At 39.7% G+C, this 19609-nt stretch overlaps 4 protein-coding genes and 1 pseudogene across 6 annotated transcripts; 3 read left to right on the top strand and 2 right to left on the bottom strand.

Moving 5' to 3' along the window:
• The first annotated feature begins 1751 nt into the window (after positions 1-1751).
• Positions 1752-3911, top strand: LOC106332410 (annotated as a pseudogene).
• Positions 3912-5474: 1563 nt separating this feature from the next.
• Positions 5475-6928, top strand: LOC106332164 (ubiquitin-conjugating enzyme E2 6-like). Its single transcript, XM_013770631.1, has 6 exons — positions 5475-5604; positions 5723-5802; positions 6005-6119; positions 6199-6251; positions 6345-6473; positions 6560-6928. Exons 1-6 carry the CDS (start codon positions 5561-5563, stop codon positions 6700-6702), a joined length of 564 nt encoding a protein of 187 aa, XP_013626085.1. The 5' UTR covers positions 5475-5560; the 3' UTR covers positions 6703-6928.
• Positions 6929-6955: 27 nt separating this feature from the next.
• Positions 6956-15726, bottom strand: LOC106332161 (ATP-dependent helicase BRM). Of its 2 annotated transcripts, XM_013770626.1 has the most exons (15): positions 15400-15726; positions 15137-15313; positions 13768-14988; positions 12333-13640; positions 12106-12218; positions 11801-11888; positions 11616-11702; positions 11411-11503; positions 11053-11136; positions 10765-10968; positions 10418-10660; positions 8798-10345; positions 8227-8715; positions 7892-8140; positions 7188-7808 (listed from the first exon to the last, which is right to left on the bottom strand). In XM_013770626.1, the coding sequence occupies exons 2-15, from the start codon at positions 15284-15286 to the stop codon at positions 7188-7190; spliced, it is 6498 nt and encodes a 2165-aa protein (XP_013626080.1). In that variant the 5' UTR covers positions 15287-15313; positions 15400-15726. The 2 variants fall into 2 exon arrangements, with proteins under 2 accessions (XP_013626081.1, XP_013626080.1); XM_013770627.1 differs by lacking the exon at positions 15400-15726 and having other exon boundaries at positions 6956-7808; positions 15137-15286.
• A 108-nt stretch (positions 15727-15834) lies between these two features.
• LOC106332163 lies at positions 15835-16849 on the top strand. Its single transcript, XM_013770630.1, has 3 exons — positions 15835-16353; positions 16429-16557; positions 16637-16849. The coding sequence occupies exons 1-3, from the start codon at positions 16036-16038 to the stop codon at positions 16787-16789; spliced, it is 600 nt and encodes a 199-aa protein (XP_013626084.1). The 5' UTR covers positions 15835-16035; the 3' UTR covers positions 16790-16849.
• A 99-nt stretch (positions 16850-16948) lies between these two features.
• On the bottom strand, positions 16949-18705 carry LOC106332162 (aquaporin PIP1-2-like). Of its 2 annotated transcripts, none has more exons than XM_013770629.1 (4): positions 18307-18705; positions 17524-17819; positions 17288-17432; positions 16949-17203 (listed from the first exon to the last, which is right to left on the bottom strand). In XM_013770629.1, the coding sequence occupies exons 1-4, from the start codon at positions 18632-18634 to the stop codon at positions 17058-17060; spliced, it is 915 nt and encodes a 304-aa protein (XP_013626083.1). In that variant the 5' UTR covers positions 18635-18705; the 3' UTR covers positions 16949-17057. The 2 variants fall into 2 exon arrangements, with proteins under 2 accessions (XP_013626083.1, XP_013626082.1); XM_013770628.1 differs by having other exon boundaries at positions 17292-17432; positions 18307-18701.
• Positions 18706-19609: the final 904 nt, after the last annotated feature.

The raw sequence follows: 19609 nt of genomic DNA, 5'->3' as shown, positions 1-19609 counted from the left end.
TTTGTTCATCACCAAATTGGCGGTAAAGAGCCAATCAAGTAAACCCTAAAATGCGTTAAAGTAATGTGACATGAGCCGTTATAAATGTGACCAGTATACGTTATTAAAGAACTTGATTGTTTCGAGCGTACGAATAAGATCTTGTTGAAACAATGTGAAGAGATTAGTGTACCTATAGTATCAAAGTGTCCACTCTGAAAAAATTGTATTAGGCATTTTGATACTGCAAAAGACAAAACAGTTTAGAAAATAAGGTTTACCTACAGTCTTAAAAGTGGCAAAGATGAGTCTCACACATTGAGTTGTATGGATTACTCTAATACTGTTCACTACGATACAAAATAGAATTTTCTAGAATCTTATCTCTGGTATTTGGTTACATAGAGCCTTTTTTGTTTACGAGTCTTAATCTCTTATTCTCTATTCTCTCTTGTCTGACTATTAATCTTCTAATCTATCACCTAAATCTTGGCTAAACTATTATTCTCTCTGTTTATCTAATCTACACTAGATCTGACTGTTCACAACAAAAGCTGCGTGACGTGTCGTAATCTGAATCGTAGCTATTTCTAAGATTAGGCCAACAAAAGCTGCGTGACGTGGCTAAACAATTTCATTGCAGGTAAACCTAGTCTACCGGCGCGCGAAATTCGTAGCGGAGATTGATGATCGGAGGTAAAACAAAGTCCGAACCGATATTTCTCATTAGCAACCAAAATATACTGCCTTCGCTTTCTGATTTATGAATCTGATTTTTAAGCTTCCGTGAGTTGACATTTCATTTTTAAAAGTTCCATGTTTAATTTATCGTATGAAACGTGTCTCTTTTTTACGATATATGAAAAGGGCACTACATGTAAAGCCTTTTCTTTTCTTTTTGTGCCAACAAACTTTGATCCGGGATACAATAATCGAACCTAGCATTTTTCTCTGTTTTCGAACTAGTTTACAGTTAGCAAGCATCTGATGCTTAACATATCACACGAAAAGATAATTGGCAAAAAGTTTTTCCCAAAAAATGTGAGTTATGCAAATTAGTTAAAAAAAAAAAAAGATTTACAAGAAATCGAAGCTTTTGGTAAAAAAAAAACGTTTTAGTTTGTTGGGAATTCGACTCCCAAAAATAGTGAGTTATGCAAATTAGTAAAAATAAAATTTACAAAAGATCGGCAGCATACTGCAAGAGATCGACAACATACTGCAAGATTTACGTAGATCATATGTAATTAATTATAAGTAAATATTTATAGTGTATGTAGAACTGTCAGTCGTATAACTGTCTATTTATATTTCTCAGTTAACCAACTTGAAAAAAAAACTGTTATCAAATGTAGTTTGGACCAAATGTTGTTTAAGCATGAAACACAATGGAATTAATTCTTTGCTCTACTATTAGATACGAACATTGTTGGTCATAAAGATCTAAGCTCTTTTTTTCCCCCAAAATATTAATCTTTCTATAAACCAATTTCAAATTTTCAATCAAAGGATCAAATCAAACCAGAAATGATTATTTTACCAAAAAACAAAAATCAGAAATGATTGATAGATTGGTGCAATTAGTAGCAACACATGAAATTTGCAGTATTGAGCAAAACAGAGTGACACTACTTCTTGTGACCCATACAAGTACAATTTTTCATGCTCTTTAGACTCACGAGTCACTTGAGAGAGAGAGAGAGAGAGAGAGAGTTGATAAACAAAGCTTCTTTCTCTTCACATGGATTTAGTGTCTTCAAGAAGGACCTTAGGGAACTTCAACAAAGCCCTTCTTCTATGTCTCTCTCTTTCTCTCTGGTTCTTGGTCTGATTAATTGCATCATGTTTGGAGGAGAATCAAGCTCTGGTTCTACCGACCATTGCATCAAAGTTGTACCTACACACGGAGGCCGTTATATTCAGTACAACGTTTATGGACAGCTCTTTGAAGTTTCAAGAAAGTATGTCCCTCCCATATGTCCCATTTGTAGAGGTGCTTGGGGTATTGTCTGGTAAGCTCTCTTCTTCTCACCAAAGCCTTCTTCTTTTTTGAATGCTCATTGGTTCTTGATTCTTGAGTTTCAGTGCTGCGGTGAACTCAGTGAATGGAGAGAAGGTGACCATTAAAAAGATCGGTAATGCTTTTGATAACATTATTGATGCTAAGAGAAACTCTACGTGAAATCAAGCTTCTCAGGCATATGGATCATGAGAATGTAAAAAACCTTATTCATCATTTCTCATATTGATTTTCTTTATCTATATTTTTGGTAGTTTATTGATCTTCAAGAACGAGATAAACAGCGGATACTTACTCTGTTTCCTCTGTTTTTTCTTTAATCTTCTCATCTTCAGGCCTTGGTTTGATTCTTCAGGTCATAGCCATCAAAGATATTGTAAGCCCTCCGCAACGAGATATCTCTCAACGATGTCTACATTGTCTATGAGTTAATGGACACTGATCTTCAGCGAATCCTACGTTCTAACCAAACCTTAAGCCATGATCAATGCCGTGTAAGTCTAATCTGATCTCTCTGGTATGATCTTTATTCATTATTTACTTAGCTTCCTTTTTACAGTTCATTGTGTACCAGCTCGTAAGAAGACTCAAGTACGTGCACTCAGCCAACATATTACATCGTGATCTAAGGCCAAGCAACGTGCTGCTTAACTCGAAACACAGAGCTCAAGATTGGCGATTTAGGGGCTTGCGAGAACAACTTCAGACACAGACTTCATGACTGAATATGTCGTCACACGTTGGTACAGAGCTCCTGAGTTGCTTCTTAACTGCTCAGAGTACACCGCAGCTATCGATATATGGTCTGCTGGTTGCATACTCAGCGAAATCATGACGGGACAACCTTTGTTTCCTGGCAAAGACTATGTTCATCAGCTTAGGCTTATCACAGAGGTAAAATAAGCATCAGTTTTTTTTTCCACCTTGTCTGAAAAAACACCCTCACTTGTTGAATATACAGCTTGTAGGCTCTCCAGACAACTCCAGTCTCGGTTTCCTTCGCAGCGACAACGCAAGAAGATACGTGAGGCATTAAACTTCCTCGATACCCGAAACAACAGTTTGCTGCTAGGTTTCCAAAGATGCCACCTTCTGCTATCGATTTGCTGGAGAGAATGCTCATCTTTGATCCAAACTGGCGCATCTTAGGTAATAACAACAAGACAAAACATTCATGAGGCTTTTGCAGGGCCGGCTTACATAGGGGGGCGAGAGGTGCGACCGCCCCGGGCCCAATCCGTTGTCCCCCTATTTCTTAATAGATAAGGGCCCCATTTAAAAAAAAAATACATGTATTTTTATATTAAAAATAAGAAAAAAGGTCCAATTTTTTTTACATGAAAGGATTTTTTTTATTTCCATAGATTTATTTTTAAAAATACTTCTCGTATTTTGAAAAAAAAAACATATATCTATCAGATTTTTTTTAAAAAAACAAAAGTATTTTTTTTTGCCCCAGGGACCATGACATCATTGAGCCGGCCCTGGGCTTTTGCAGTTTTCTTTAGGCTTATGAACATTTATGTTGTGTGTGTAGTCGATGAAGCTCTTGGACATGCTTACTTATCACTGTACCACGATGTGGCCGGCTCCTTTCAGCTTTGATTTCGAGAATCCTTCATGCACGGAAGAACACATAAAGGAGCTTATCTACAAGGAGTCTGTCAGATTCAATCCTGACCATTGAGTAGACCAAACAAAAAGAACGTGTTTGATGATGGTTCTTTTTATGTCTTTCTTTACTTTACATTGTTTTGAAAATAATTTTTGCTGAATAATTGCTAATGGTGTGTGTTAAGAAATTTGAGTGAGGATTTAGTTCATGCATGTGGACACGTAAATAGTCTTCACGAAAAAGGACAAAGAAACCTAATTTATTGTCGACGCGTCTTCAACAATCGTAACTCGTCTTAAGTTATTGCTCACATTTCTTTTCTTTTTTTTGACTGAAGGCATTTGCTCACATTTCTTTTGCAATAAGTCATCGTCCTTTTTGGTTTTATTAAAATATCACTTATCCACCATCATTCTTCTTAGAAAGTTCTCCCTTGTATTGTGATAAATAGTTTTTCGTTCAAAGGTTCATTTGCCTCTGAATAAGAAATGTTCGGTATAAATGGAAACTATTAATGAGTTGAGAGTTTGATTTGTATACGATTGTATAAGTATAATTAATGTACTAATCCTTAGTTGTTAAGGGCCTCACGGCAACAGTGGATAAGATTAAGACAAGATGCCACTTATCATCATCATGTTTTTTTTTATCTTGTTTAATTAATTGATAATTTGTTGAGTGTTCAAAAAAAAAATATTAAAATTTTGTTAATAAGAATAAACGCGGTCACCAGAAATGATAAATGTAAACGGAGCAACTAAATATAATATTTCCAGTTTAAGAAAATTATATTATTTACGAATTTTATCAATTTTGTTTATAAAATAAAAATCCTCAGTTACAGTTCATGCGATACGATCCTAGATTGGTGTAATCGCAGTGGTTGCAATTGCGGGAGACGGGAGTTTACAAATGCGGATGATTGCGATTTTAACCGGTTTTAAGAGATTTATACGACTGGTACTGCAGTTAGAAATTAATGTGTTTGCGGGACACTTATGACTGGTTAACCATAAAATACAACAGCGGTATAATAAATTAACAATATTTATATTTTATATAATTTATATAATTATAAAAATATTAGTATTTCTATTATTTCAATTTAAAATTTTTATTTTTGTATTTATGTTGTTTAAAAAAAAAGAAATTTTTTTTACCTTCCCGCAACCGTAAACGTTAACTGGAACCAACTTTTAAATTTAAGAAGTTTAAAGCGGTTTGAAACAGTTTAGAGCGGTTTGATTGATTGTTGCAAAACGCCAACAACCGCTACTAAGCGCAAAAGTTGTGTTTGCGGGTGGTAGCGGGAAAACTAGTCATGCCCTAAGTATTGGATCCGATAGATCACAAATCATAGCCGATTGGCTTGATCAGGTTACAACCGAGGGCAATATTTATTTTTTCCAACTGAAACGTATAGTAATCAGTTTTTTTTTAAAAAAAAAAAATTAATTCAAAACTAAGATAAGAGATATATAACATAAACAGAAAAACAGAAAAAATAAGGAAACAGCCTATATTTTATTGTTGCAGTGATAAAATTGATCAGACATCTCTACTATTCGAGTAACTGAGAGTAGTGCGGTTGTGTTTAAATTTGAAAATAGAAGATTTTCTGGAGACTAACGTAATACCATTTGACAACAGAATAAATAGGAATTATGCAAAACAAAACAAAACAGAATAAATAGGAGAAAATAATATAATATGTTTTTTGGCTTGTTGTGATATAATTAGTCAATAATCAGATATTAATGTTTAAAATAATAAAAGAGGTAACGTATTTGACTCTTAATTAAAAGAGTAAAAAAAAAAAAAAAAAAAAAAAGGACAGATGGTAATAAGGCAAATGTCCATTTCATTGTCTCATAGAATCATTTTCTTCTCTCTCTCTCTCTCTCTATCTATCAAACCAGAAGAAGAAGAAGAAAGGAGAATCGGACATGGCTTCGCCGAGCAAACGCCGAGAGATGGACATGATGAAATTGTCTGTGCTCAATTCTCTATCTAGTTCATCGAATTCATCTCTCGATTTGGCTCTTCTTCTTTTTTTAATATACATATTGGATCTGTTGATGATGATCTCTTCTTCTTGTATCAATCAGGATGATGAGTGATTACAAGGTGGATACTGTCAACGACGATTTGCATATGTTCTATGTCACTTTCCATGGCCCCACTGACAGTAATCCCTCCCAAAAAAACTCTTTGATTTTGTTCTTGTCTTCATAAGCTACTTGTCGATAGAATAAGAGTCTTCATAGATTCACCATCTGCTCTATGTAATAAGAACTGAATTGGGATTTATCATGATGGGTGTTCTTGAACTTTGCTGATGTATATGATCTTCATAGATGATTATCTTTGTTGTTGTTTGTTGTGTGAAGGTCTTTACGAAGGAGGTGTGTGGAAGATCAAAGTCGAACTCCCTGAAGCTTATCCTTACAAATCTCTTTCTGTTGGTTTCGTTAACAAGATTTATCACCCCAATGTTGATGAATCGTAAGTCACTGAGCTTATCATTTACCAATCTTGATCACTCTCTCAACCTATATATGCTTCTCATGTTTTTTTTTGGCAGTTCTGGCGCAGTTTGCTTAGATGTAATAAACCAGACATGGAGTCCAATGTTTGGTAATTTATATATATATTCTCTGTGTCGTTTTTTTACTTTATGCCTTGATGATGATTGCATCCACTAAACTTGATCTGTTTTTGTTTGATCAGATCTAATCAATGTCTTCGAGTCATTCCTTCCTCAACTGCTTCTATATCCAAACCCATCTGATCCTTTCAATGGTGAAGCTGCCTCTCTCTTGATGCGAGACCGTCCTGCCTACGAACTGAAAGTCAAAGGTTCATCTCGCTCACTCTTTCTTCCAACTTGCTTCTCTATTCTATTCAACCTCTCATTGACACATTGGTGTCTTTGACATTTCAAGAATATTGCAAGAGGTATGCTAAACCAGAGGACATTGGAGCACCTGAGGAGATCTCAAGTGATGACGATGATGATGATAGCATGAGCGAACGTGGTTCAGACTCCGATGGCAACGATGAAATTGCTGGAAAAGCCGATCCTTGATGACTTCGTTACAATATCCAATCTTTCTTCTTTGTACTTTGATTTAGTTTATTTCCAAATTTATAATCCATTCATGTTCATTGCATGGAGGAGAAAAGCACTTTCCTCTGTAAATGTGTAAACACTTGTTTAATTCTTTAGGATCATTGAAACTCTCTTTGCTTCAAATGTAAATAACATGTACCAATTTGCAGTCTTACAACAATTTAGACATGAATCCATCTCATTTTGTTTGTTCTAATCCTCACATATACAAGGAACATATCTTTTTTATTTTTTGATCAAACAAGGAACATATCTAAAGATGGGAGGGATACTGCGAACAAAAGGACATATTCTTCTAAACAGAAACATACCAAGAAAGGAGATCTACAGAAATTATTATTTGTTTACAAAAAGGTCCAAGACTCGCTGCTACATTGCTTTCAATTGCCACATTACATATCACACCTCTAAGCACTAAGGATAAAGGAGGCTTAATCTGTCTATAAATGGCTCGGCCTTCTTTTACCAGAATCCGTCCTTAACCTCTTCACCGGATTAGCCCATCCCACTGAATCACCAGCCGCACCGCTGTTGTTTGGATGAGTGCCTTGGTTTGGCCATCTTTGCTGCTGTGCTAGCCTTGTCTCCCTTGTACCTGAACCAGACACCGGACTTCTAAGACCACGACCTACCATTGCTGGAGGTGACACCGGGCTGCTGGATCCGGCGGTTCTGGTTCTTGGAGCAGATTTTTCTCTGTCTTTCCTCTTCTTCTTGCAGATTACTAGTTCCCCTGGATGAGCTAAAATTGGAGAGTCGTCGTTGTGGCTTGATGTCCCGCCAAGCTTTGTTTCTTTCTGAGGTATCTGTACTCTGATCCTTGAATTCTCTCGTTGTTGAGGCCTCTGAGGGGAGCTTGGCTCCGGTTCCTCTTCATTTACCGGCTTTTGCTTCTTCCCCTGATTAATACCTACTGCTCTTGGGGACAGTGTAGATACCAACGTTGGGGTTGGTCCAGAGAAGGAAAGTGCATTCCTTGCTTCCCCAAAATCTGAATCTGGAAAAGACATTTTCAGTAGATCAAAGAACAGGTTGTGAACCTTCCTTGCTTCAGATCTCACCTGCGCACGATTTTTTCCACCTTTATTAAAACCCATTTATATATATCAAAAACACAAAATCCAAAGAGCTGCAAAAACTAAACCTCGTGCGAGAATCCATAGAACTGCATTGCTCCTCTTAGCATATACTGCACGTCAGATGCGAGTTCCATAACCCCTGCATACTCTAGCCTTTCTAACCGGTGATCTATCTCTCGCAGTTCCAAAAGATTATTTACACCTCCAGCTGCATAACCAGTCTGAATTCTCTTCCACAAATTTGTCAGCATAGGCACAATCTGCTGACCTTCTTTGTCGATTCTCCTTTGGAGTTTGCTAATGACCGTTTTGCACTGCACATGCAAGCAATGGGTTTACTGAAACATCGACAATATAAGAGAGAATGCAATGAAATTTTATTCTATTTGACAGAACATACCCGTTTTTGTATGTTGTGGGACATTCTTGCACCTGCATTTGAAGAGCCAATAGGACTAGTTCCATCCCATGTTTCTCTGGCAGCTTCAGTGTTGTCCTCCAGGGGAAGCTGTGTAGTATTCAATCTACCAGATTTTGGTGATGATACATGAAGCTTGGAAGTATTAGCTACCTTCTTTCCAGGTAAACTCCTCAGTCTCGAGGATGAATCACTCTGTTCTTGTCTTGAACCATGCGAGTCAACAACTGTCCTCAATTTTGATCGATAGCTACGATCGACTTGCAATGGCTGAGCTGCAGGCATATCAGTACCGTCTATTCTTTCTCCTGTTTGACGGGGTCTTAGACGAATACTCCGTTTCCGCTTTATTGTAGGTTGCAAAACCTGTTCTTCTCCTTCATCACGCTCATGGGCCCAACTTCCTGATCGTTGGAGATCTATGTGAGAATCCCCCGATGCTGCTATTTCCCCATCTTCTGTATCATCCACCTGTTCAACAAAATTAAAGAAGCAAAAATTACACAAACTATAAAGAAGTAGAGAGGCCTGCGAGACAGGATCAGGTGCCTACCAGTCTTTTTGAGACAGAACCTGGCCTAGTGTCCAATGCAGACAAAGACCCAAACTTTCGTGAAGAAACTGGAGAAGCCATCTCTTTCGATCTATGACTTTCTGGCGAAGATCCTGAAGAACCAGCATCATCCCGTGGAGTAATTTTTTCATAACAACCAGACCGCTGAGGATAATCATAACCGCGGACAGGGTTCTCTCCATCAGATTCGTCTTTGTTGGTTTGGTGATTACCAAGAGCACCAATTAGTTCATCATCATCAAATTGTTCAATGTCTCCCTCTTCTTCATTCCCAGAATCAATGTTCCTTTCCTCAGAGCTTTCCTCAGAGTATCCTCCAATGTCATCTTCAATTTCCTTGTAGTTAATCTTTTTGCTCTTGGGCCGACCCCTTTTTCTCTCACCTCCAGGCCCAGCAGTTTGCACGATCAGATTACTGCTCGATAACATGTTCTTTGACGGTTTCTTAGACAAATCAGCAACGGTAGTATTCACCTCTCTGGTGCTAGCTCGAAGCCACTTAGGCACCTGCTCATGAGAAGTCATCTCCTCGGTCCAGTCAAATTCTTCATCCATCTGATCAAATAACTCCACTTCCTCCTCGCTTCTGGCAATCATCCTGTTCACCTCATGGAGAGAAGGTACATCATGGACAGTTTCTTGATATCTCTCTTCATCATGCAATAAAGTCTCCAATGTCATACGCCGCTCTTCATGAGTCGTCCTTTGGTCAAAACGCCCAGCATTAATGACTTCATCAGCCATGTCGATCTTGTACTGTTGAATATTATTCCTAATGAGACCCTCAATAGATCCTATATACCGGTCTTTCCCAGCCAAATCATCCTCTACGTCTATTGAACCACCACTTCTAAGCTCGTCCTCCTTTTGATGGCTGGAAAATTTTTCAACAACTGCCTCCATATAAATTACTTTTACTTCCCTTGTCTGCCCAATACGATGGGCTCTGGCAACTGCTTGTTCCTCATTCTTGGGGTTTGGATCCGGATCATATATCACAACTGTGTCAGCAGTCTGAAGGTTGAGACCCCTTCCAGCTGCACGTATACTAAGCAGGAAAATAAAACAATCAGTATCAGGATCATTGAAATCCACAATAGCTGATTCCCGATCTTCTAGGCTGGTAGTCCCATCTATTCTTCTGTATACAAGCCTCCGCCATTGCAAATACTCTTCCAAGATATCAAGGAGTTTCGTCATCGTACTGAAGAGCAACACCCGATGGCCTGTCCTCTGTAGCTTTATAAGAATTCTATCCAGAATCCACAATTTTCCACATGACCTCACGAGAAAATCCTTGGAAAGATCATTGAAATATGGATAATTGAGTAAAGGATGATTACATGTTTTCCTCAACTCCATGCACCTATTATTTAAAGTTCTGTATATCTTGGCTTGGTAGATCGAACTCTTCTGAGTCCTAAGTTTTTCATCGTCTGGATCAACTCTTAGAGTTCCGGTAGCTTTAATCCAATCATAAACGGCACTCTGTATAGCAGACATTCTACATCTTAAAACTACGGAAACCTGCAGCCGAAAGCATTATCAGAAGAATCATCTAGGCGAAAATATAACGGCAGCTAATACCACAGAACCTACCTTAGGGGGAAGTGAACCTTCAACATCCTCAACACGACGTCTAAGCATGAACGGCTCTAAAATTTGATGAAGCCTGTGAATGACAATGACCTTTTTCTCAGTTTCCAGCCAGTCATCCTCTATATTATGCGCAGGACCTTCTCTTTGAAAGGGTTGCGCGAACCAATCATGAAATGCTTTTCGATTGTCAAAGACATCAGGAAGGAGCAGATTCAATAATGACCACAGCTCTTTCAGATCGTTCTACAGGATTTAATAAAAGCACAATAAGATTCATCTATTTACTAAACATAATATGAAAACTCAAAGAATCTTGGTTTTTAGTTGTTAGATGTACTGTTACCAACCTGTAAAGGTGTCCCAGTGAGAAGTAATCTCCGTTGGCAGCGGTACCGGTCAAGATCTCGGGCCAAAACAGACTCTCTGTCCTTCATCCGTTGTGCTTCATCAATTATGATGTATTTCCAATCAACTTTTGAGAGTTTTGATCGATCATACATAATGAACTCATAAGTTGTAACGAGGACATTGAACTTCATGGCGCAAACTTCCTGTGTTTATGAGACCAGGGGATGTGTCAATCAACAATTTCAAAACAAAATCTGGAGTAAACACAGCTTTTTTAAAAAAATTACCTGAGCGAACAATTTTGAACGTTGATCCTTTGTACCAACATAATATATGCATGAAACAGATGGCAGCCAAGTATGGAGTTCACTCTGCAAAAGAAAAGATAGCAAATGCTGATAAGCATTCAAAGGAACACAGAAGAGCTGACCAACCGGAGATGGCCATGTCACCACAACTAACAGCTAGCTCTCTAGAGTAAACGTTAAGAAAAAAAGGATAAAGAGATTTGTGGGGTATTGGAGAAGTGAGTTGAGTAACTATGAGTTAGAGACTTGCGGTCTCGTCTCGAAAAAAACACTGGTTATAAGCTGATGCAGGGTTTCTGTGAAAAATTATAGGCGAGGCCTTGTAGAAAACACAAACCTTCCAGTTCACTAGAACAGCATTGGGAACGATGATGAGATGTGGTCCATAATTGCCCTTAAACTCCATAAGGTAAGCAATCAGTGCCATTACCTGCACGGCGAAGACTGAAAACAATCAGCGCCGACAAAGTATAATGCATTGCTCGCCAAAGGCAAAAGTAAAGTAAATCCAGGAGTTCCTGAAAACTGAGAGCAGACTTAACCTGCACAGTTTTTCCAAGACCCATCTCATCAGCCAAGATCCCATTTAATTTGTTATTATACAACGAGAGCATCCATTGCAATCCAACCTGAATGACACCGAGCGGAAAGCCTTAGAAACCAGCAACATGTGGCACAACAGAAAAAAAGAAATTCACAATACATAGAGTCTGGATGAAGGAGATACCAGCTGGTAATCGCGCAAAGTTCCAGCTTGAAGCATTGAAGGTTGTCTCACAACCAGTTCGTTTACAGCATGAGCCAGAGTATAATACCTAGCGAAAGACATAACAAAACGGGTAAAGAACATTCTAAAGACAGCATCCAAGGAGACTATTGCTTATTGTACGTCGTGTACAGTCTAAGTGTCGGTATTTTACAGATAAGCATGAACTTTTTAAGCACACAGTTGCATTGGCTGATAAATTATGAGTAACAACTAGTACTTTGCTATTTCCCCGTCTAAATTACTTTTGGTGAGTAATGACTTACTTGTTGACAGATGAATTATCTTTTGGCGCATTCATTTCCATAAATCTATTTCTGATCACAACTTCTTCCCGAGCACAAGCAGCTGCTGCCCTGACCTCCTCTTCTGACAGGCCCTGCATCAAGAACAGAAACAGATAAGCATAGTCAACATTTAAGCTGAATTTGTAGAGTTATCTACAGGGAGTACGGGAAAAATAGAAGTGGCGTAGAGAAAGCAGTATGCATACCTGCAATCTAGCTGCAACTGCTGCAGCATTCGCTGCCTCCTCCACTTCCTGTTGATTCTTTGTGGCAGTAATCTTACCTCCAAGTTTATGGAGATAATCTTCAGTTTGGGTCAAAAATGAAGAGAGAACAGCATATCTTTCAGCAGCATCACCAGGTATATTTGTTTGCTGTTCCAACAACATCTCCCTGTACCTTTCTACATCATTGTTTTTCAAGGCCTCCATCCTTTTGTTCCGGCCATCATCTTTTCTCTTTGAGAACTCTCTCAACATCTTTTCATGGTATTTGGCCACTCCCCTGTTACGAGCAGTGCGTGCATCACGTATAGCCCAGTGAGCCTCAAGGAGTTTCTTACGCCACTGAAAAATGGTTTTCAGCTGCTTCTCTCTAACAGCTTTCTGGCTGGCCAATACTTGTCTATTCATTTCAAGGCGTTGACGTTCACACAACCTCACAAATTTACGGTATGGCCTATCAGGCATGGACATTATCTCCTGTTGCTGTCGATCCACTTCATCTCTAACACGAGACTGAAGATCCCGTAGCCTAAGCTTTTTCTCTTCAATTTGAAGCCGCAAAACAAGATCAGGCCTAATCCTTTTCCTTTCCAAATTTTTTGCTAGTAGACCATTTATCTTCTTCAAACTGTCTGCTCTTTTCTTATTAAAGAACTCTGCACCTTCTTCACAAATCAGATCTTTAATATCATATGCCAACGTGAGATTGTTATTAGCATTGGCTGTTGCAGACCCATAAGAGTCATGTTTTCGAGTGAAAAAGGGAAAATCAAACAACGGTCCATGATATTTCCTGGCAGAGGCTGTATCCTTGTGCTGCTGGGGAGTGTTTGCTTGTGAAGGAACATTAGATTGGTCTCCATCAGATGCAACAGCTTTTCCCTTATCAGCATTAGAATCACTTCTAGGAGTCTGTTGAGTACTAGCCTCTGCTCCTTGGTCTGACTTAACAGGAAATACATCAGTTTGTTGCTCCAGTTTCGTAACCGCATCAATAGAAGCAGGTTCTTTTCCCCGGTTTTGAAATAATTGGCTGTGGCTCTTCGCCAAAGGTACTTCTGTATCTCTAAGATTCTCTTCCTCTTTAGAAAATATCTGTCCATTTGAAGAAGCAGCAGCCTGAGACTCTTTTCCAGACTCCAGCAACCTTGCTTGGTCTTCTACAGTTTTGTCTGTAGATCTATCCTGAACTTGTAACCTCACAGGAGAAACTTGCCTCTGCGTCTGCAGTTCAAGCGGTGGTGGGGCAATAGCTTTAAGAAGCTCCTGAGGCAAAGAACCTTCTCCTTTCTGTCAAGTAAAAAGAAAAAAAAAAAAATCAATGAGCGTGAATTGCAGAACCGTAAATGACGGCAGTGATAAATCCCCAGCAACATATACATAATAGAAACAAATGAGGAAAAGACAGCTGGAAAACCTTCAAACGCCTAAATGCAAGTATCTGGGCTTTGAGAACATGAAGTTGTTGTTTAGTAAACCCTGATCGCTGTTGTGCTTGTTGGGTCCCCTGTCCACTCTGACGGGAAGAATTACTGAGTGGGCCAGCATCAGATGGAGCTGCTAGATTTGGAGTCGGTGCATTTAGCTGCCTAGGCTGTTGCATCTGCAAATTTTCAGAAGAACCTAAACGTTTTTTCTGATCCAGAACATGTGCCTCATTTGCAGACGTCTGCAGGGAATTTCCTGACTGCATCCCATTTGTAGGCTGAGCTAAATGTCGAGGATACATAGGATTATCTCTCCCTTGGGAGAAGGGACTCGCAGCAGGGTTCACCATTCTGGGACTGGAAGTCGAGGCAAATGAGTTTGCATGTCTGGCCTTCGCTGGTCCTCCTGACTGCCCAGAGAAATCACTAGCAGAGTTGGCACGAGGTGAATTCTCACCTGGAACCGCTGAAGATGAAACCGGCTGGCTAGAGACTGGCATAGCTGGTGACTGTGAAGCCACATTGCCTTCAATAGCTTTCTGTTGGGCAGCCATTCTTGCCTGAAGTATGTGCGACATCTGGTTGGCGTTAGCAGGATGTGAGAGATCAATATTACGCTCACGCGCCCATGCCTGCATCGCCTGCCACTGCTGTGAAAGTGCGAGTTGGTTGGTTCCCATGTTATTGACACCCTGCATCGCCTGTGGTGCCTGCATTGGCCTTATGATATTTCCAGGCATTAGTTGCCCCGTTCCAGCCTGCTGAGGATGAGGTTTTGTTTCGTTCCTTTGTTGAGGACCTGAACCCATCTGCCTTTCACCGTGAGCAAGCTGTTCACCCGATGGCCTAGACGACGAGGCCTGGGCCTGATTAGATGTCTGCATGGGCATCATTTCCTGCATATTCAACACACCCATCCGTGCATCTTGATCCTTTGAAGAACCCATCATAATTCCCATTCTAGCTTGCTGATGTGCCTTTTGTTGCTGAGCTTGTAAAGCAAACTGAATATAGGCTTGCTGCATTGGATTAATACTTTGCTGGCCCTCACCATGTTGCTGCTGTAGTTGAGGAGAGTCAAAGAACTTCCTAGGTTGCTGAGGCTGTCGCATAGAGCCAGAGGGAGAACCAAAGCTGCCACCTCCCATCATCCCACCAGCATGATACGCAAACATGCCATCATTTCCCTCTGAGTTTCTCAGCTGATGTTGCTGCCATATAAAAAAAAAACACATTAATTTATCAGCGCAACTCTTCGTTTGCACGTAAACAACACAGGTACTTTCAATTTAAAGAGAGAGCACTGTACTCCTCTAAACGAACCAAATCCACTATCAATTGAGTTTCAGAATCCTTTACCTGCCTAGACGCCAGCTGCTGCTGCTGCTGCTGTTGCACAGATGAAGACGAAGAAGACGGAGACGCAGCGGATGACGTGGAGTTGGTCCGACCACCGGGACCCATGCCCGGATTCCGGGCGGGCCCTCCACCACTGCCTCCAGATTGCATACAATTCGCCAAAGAACCTAACAGTCACTACACTCACAAACAATCAAACCCAATTCAAAAGCACGATAAGAGAGAATAAGAAGAAGACAAAATAAAAAGTAGAAAAACCCTACCAAACAAAAAAAAAAATTCGAAGCAGAGGCAAACAAGCCAACGAAAGACCCTTCAAATAGCAACAACGTTCGAAAAGGCACGCACACACTCAGTGGTTGTCACACACACACACACACACTCTCTCTCTCCAGATTTGCATCGAATTTTTTGTGGGGGGGGGTTAATCTGAGAGAAGCGAAAGTTGCGGGATGCAAAGGTATAAAACCAGATCCTTTGTGGGGCGCTTTTCGATAAGCGAAATCCACGGATTCGATGATTGATTCACAAACTCACGCGATCAGAAATTTCTCGCAGTCAAACCCTAGCTGCTGCTGATTTACTTCCCTTTTCCTTTTTGATTTTTTTTTTTTTCTGAGACGTATTAATCTGTTTTTTTATTTTATTTTGGTGGGCCCCACGGTCTTGATACTGTTGGAACACGCAAACTGCGTGATATTTGCGTCGAATACCACAAAGGTGAAAACGCCGTGTCGTTTTTTTCTTCCAGCACTTACATGCTTGTCGTATTAACGCATGTAACACGACACACGTTTCGTTAATAAAAGAAGGAAACGGCGAGAAGATTTCAGTTTATGTCGTTACTCATCTTTCCCCAACTGATATAGAAATACCGTTGCCGTCTCGCTTCGCTGTATATGATTCCCATGGAGAAGATGATTCGCTCCTCTTGTGTTACTCTACTCGTTTGCCTCGTGTTTCTTCTGATCTCGTACGGATCTGTCGAAGCAGGGAAGCGACGGATCGAGATCACCGACGATCTTGACGACGTGGAAGACAATGAAGAAGACGAATCATGGAAACAGTGGGGGAGCAAAGCAGCGACGCCGGAGTTCGATCCGCCTCCGGATTTCTCCGACATGGGATTCGATCAGATCCAAGAGGAGATGGCTAAACGGACTTTTGCACCGGTCGTCGGATTCGTCAAGCTCCGGTTAGGAGTCCACCGAACTAAGGTAGACAAAACGACGAATCCATTCATGTGATTGAAAAAGTCGTGAGTTTTTTAAAAAAAAAAAATTGACCATCAGGATATGGTGGTGGAGATTGCTATGAGATGGACGAAAGTTCTGAGAACAGGTGGGTTAGGAGTGAGATTCATGGCCGTGGATCGAAGCACGGTGATGTTCAATATGCAGAACGGGAAGGAAGTGACTGAGGTAATGATAAAAAATGTTGTCAACTTTATTTACCGGATTAGTAACAGATCTTGAGATGTGCAATTGATTTTGAATTTAGCTAAGGGAGTTTGTGCTGAGCCAAGCAGAGGCTTATGAGGTTAAGATAGGGAAACAAGAGTTTCGAAGACCTGGGGATCCTCCTCTTGATAATGTCTTTGAAAAACTTCAAGCGAAGCAAAGCAAGAATGATGTTACCAAGGATGAACTATAGGCCTATACGGCCACTAAATATTTTTGGTTCATTAACCAGATAGGATTTTGTCTCTGTAGCAGATTGTAAGCTAATACGTTAACTATGTTGTTCCGCTTTGTTTCAAGATAAATGCCTGCCTAGAACGTTCCAATTATAGAAATCATTTGGAAAGACGAGGAGATATTACAAACTTTTTCAGGGGAATGTCGTTCCATTATATAAGAGTCTGCATCAGGCAATGTAGAGCAGCAACACATACACACGATGTTTCACACAAGTAGTACATTCACAAAAGAAAGCAAACTAAGGGAACATATTTTTTAAAGAGTAACTCAATCAGCTTCTGGACTTGAATGGGATGGCTCTGATGACTATCACGTGGTAAAGAGCAGCAAGTGCAGCACCGATGAATGGTCCAACCCAAAAGACCCACTAGAGAACAAAGAATGAAACAAAGACTTTAGTAAACCAGTGATCCCAAATCGAAATGTAATTTGTTGGTAAGAAGTGGAAAACTCACATGGTCGTCCCAAGCGTTGTCCTTGTTGAAGATGATTGCAGCTCCAAGACTTCTTGCTGGGTTGATTCCAGTTCCAGTGATGGGGATGGTTGCCAAGTGGACCAAGAACACAGCGAATCCGATTGGGAGAGGTGCAAGAATCTGTCCAATTCCAAAGAAAAACAATTAAGCATTCTTATCCTAATCCAACATAACACCACAAAAGTCCTGTCTCTTTTTTTGTACAACTTACAGGAACATGAGAGTCACGAGCGTTTCTCTTAGCGTCAGTAGCGGAGAAGACGGTGTAAACTAGCACAAAGGTTCCAATAATCTCAGCACCGAGACCACTTCCTTTGGTGTAGCCAGGAGCTACGGTGTTAGCTCCACCTCCTAGAGCTTGGTACTGCTTTGGTTGGAACCCCTTGACCACACCGGCTCCACAGATGGCTCCTAAGCACTGCATCACTATATAGTACACAGCTCGTGTGAGTGAAAGCTTCCGAGCCAAGAACAGACCGAACGTGACTGCTGGGTTGATGTGTCCACCTGAGAGGTCATTACACAACACAAATCGTTATTATAACATCTATAAATAGAAAGTTCAAAGTTTTAACTGCTCCTTAGTTGCATAAACACAACACAAAGCGTTATTACGACAACTGCAGATCGAAAGTTTGAAACTTTGATGCTCCTCAGTTTCATACTCTCTCTTTCAAAAAGATAGTATGTTTTCAAATTTTCAGCATGAAAACATTATAAATTTTAATTATAAATACAATATTTTCGGATTAAATATTTCCCAGAAATTTTATCCAATCAAATTTCGCTAAACATAATTAAATTTATAAAAATATACAGTTTACCATTATTACATAATAAAAATGCATTAAAATGTATAAATATATTTTCTTGAAACAAATTTTTCCTATAAAAAAACATTTTGAAACGGAAGAACTAACATAGCTACCATCTATCTATCTGAAGAAACAAGAAACCGTTAGATCGGAGAATCTGGAGTGTGGTGGTGACTTACCGGAGACACCAGCGGTACAGTAGACGAGAGCGAAGATCATACCACCGAAAGCCCAAGCGATGCCTTGGATTCCGACGGAAGCACACATGCTCGGTGACCTCTTCACACCCATGACGGTCAACACAGTTATGTAAAGAAAGAGAAACGTGGCGATGAACTCGGCGATTCCGGCTCTCCAGAAGGACCACGAAGCGAGCTCGCCGGGCTCGAACAACGGCGCAGGAGGCGGCTCCTTGTAGTCTTTGTCGCTCTGAGCCGATGTTCCGATGGGTTGTCTCTCGGGGAATTTGTTAGCTCCGACTCTAACATCTTCTTCCTTGCCTTCCATCTCTTGAGTTTCTTCTTCTCTCTCTCTCTCTCTCTCTCTAGATGAGTGTGTAATAATGTGTTGCAGAGAAGCAGAGAGTGGTGGTTTTATAGTGACGGAGCTGAAGCTGGAAGATAATGCAAACAAATGGAAATAAAATTAATTAAAACACGGTGATAGTTACTTTGTTAATTGCTTAGTTTAATTTCATGATATAATTAACGTTATCATCTTTGTTGCTGATAATACTAATTATTGATTAATGATAATTATATTCTGTGGCCAGAGTTTCAAATTACGCTTTCCAGCTGTTTTGTGTTCTCTAATCAAATGACTTTTATATGTAGATAATGTGGATAGTGTTATAAAATAACTTATAATTTATAGAAATTTAAATAAGAGTAGAATTTAATATCCGTATGAAGTAAATAACACTAGTATAAGAGAGAGAATTTATTATAAGAAGGAAGAAGAAAATGTAATGATTCTTTGATGAATTACTCTTGTTCTTGTTTTTGGTGTACAAAAGAGTGAGATGAGTGATGGTATTTATAGTGAACAACAATACATAAAATAACAAAGATGGTACTTAATTTGGTAAATGAGTGGGTGATCATAGTGCTTGATGAGTAGATGATCATAGTGCTTGAGTTGGTAAAGGAGTGGATGATCATAGTGCTTGAGTTTGGTAAAGAAGTGGATGATCATTTCAATGCTTAATTTATAACACTCCCCCTTGATCATCCATCTTGTATTACGTGGTGCCTCGTTAAAAACCTAGTCATGGAAAACCCAATGGGAAAAACCGTAGTAAAAGTAAAAAGAGTACAACTACGTAAGCTCCCCCTCGAATGAGTAGTCATAGAACCTTTAGAACAATGATAGATTTTCATCTCTCAAATTGTAACATTCTCTTTGGTTGTCTATCTTTTGTATGTTCTTTGTTGCCTCGTTAAAACCTTGTCATGGAAAAACCCAATGGGATAAAAAAAAAAA

The sequence above is a fragment of the Brassica oleracea genome, chromosome C3, assembly GCF_000695525.1.
Source record: "Brassica oleracea var. oleracea cultivar TO1000 chromosome C3, BOL, whole genome shotgun sequence".
Classification (NCBI taxonomy): domain Eukaryota; kingdom Viridiplantae; phylum Streptophyta; class Magnoliopsida; order Brassicales; family Brassicaceae; genus Brassica; species Brassica oleracea.
Note: the sequence above shows the minus strand (reverse complement) of the source record. Positions and strands in the feature narration are given on the sequence as shown.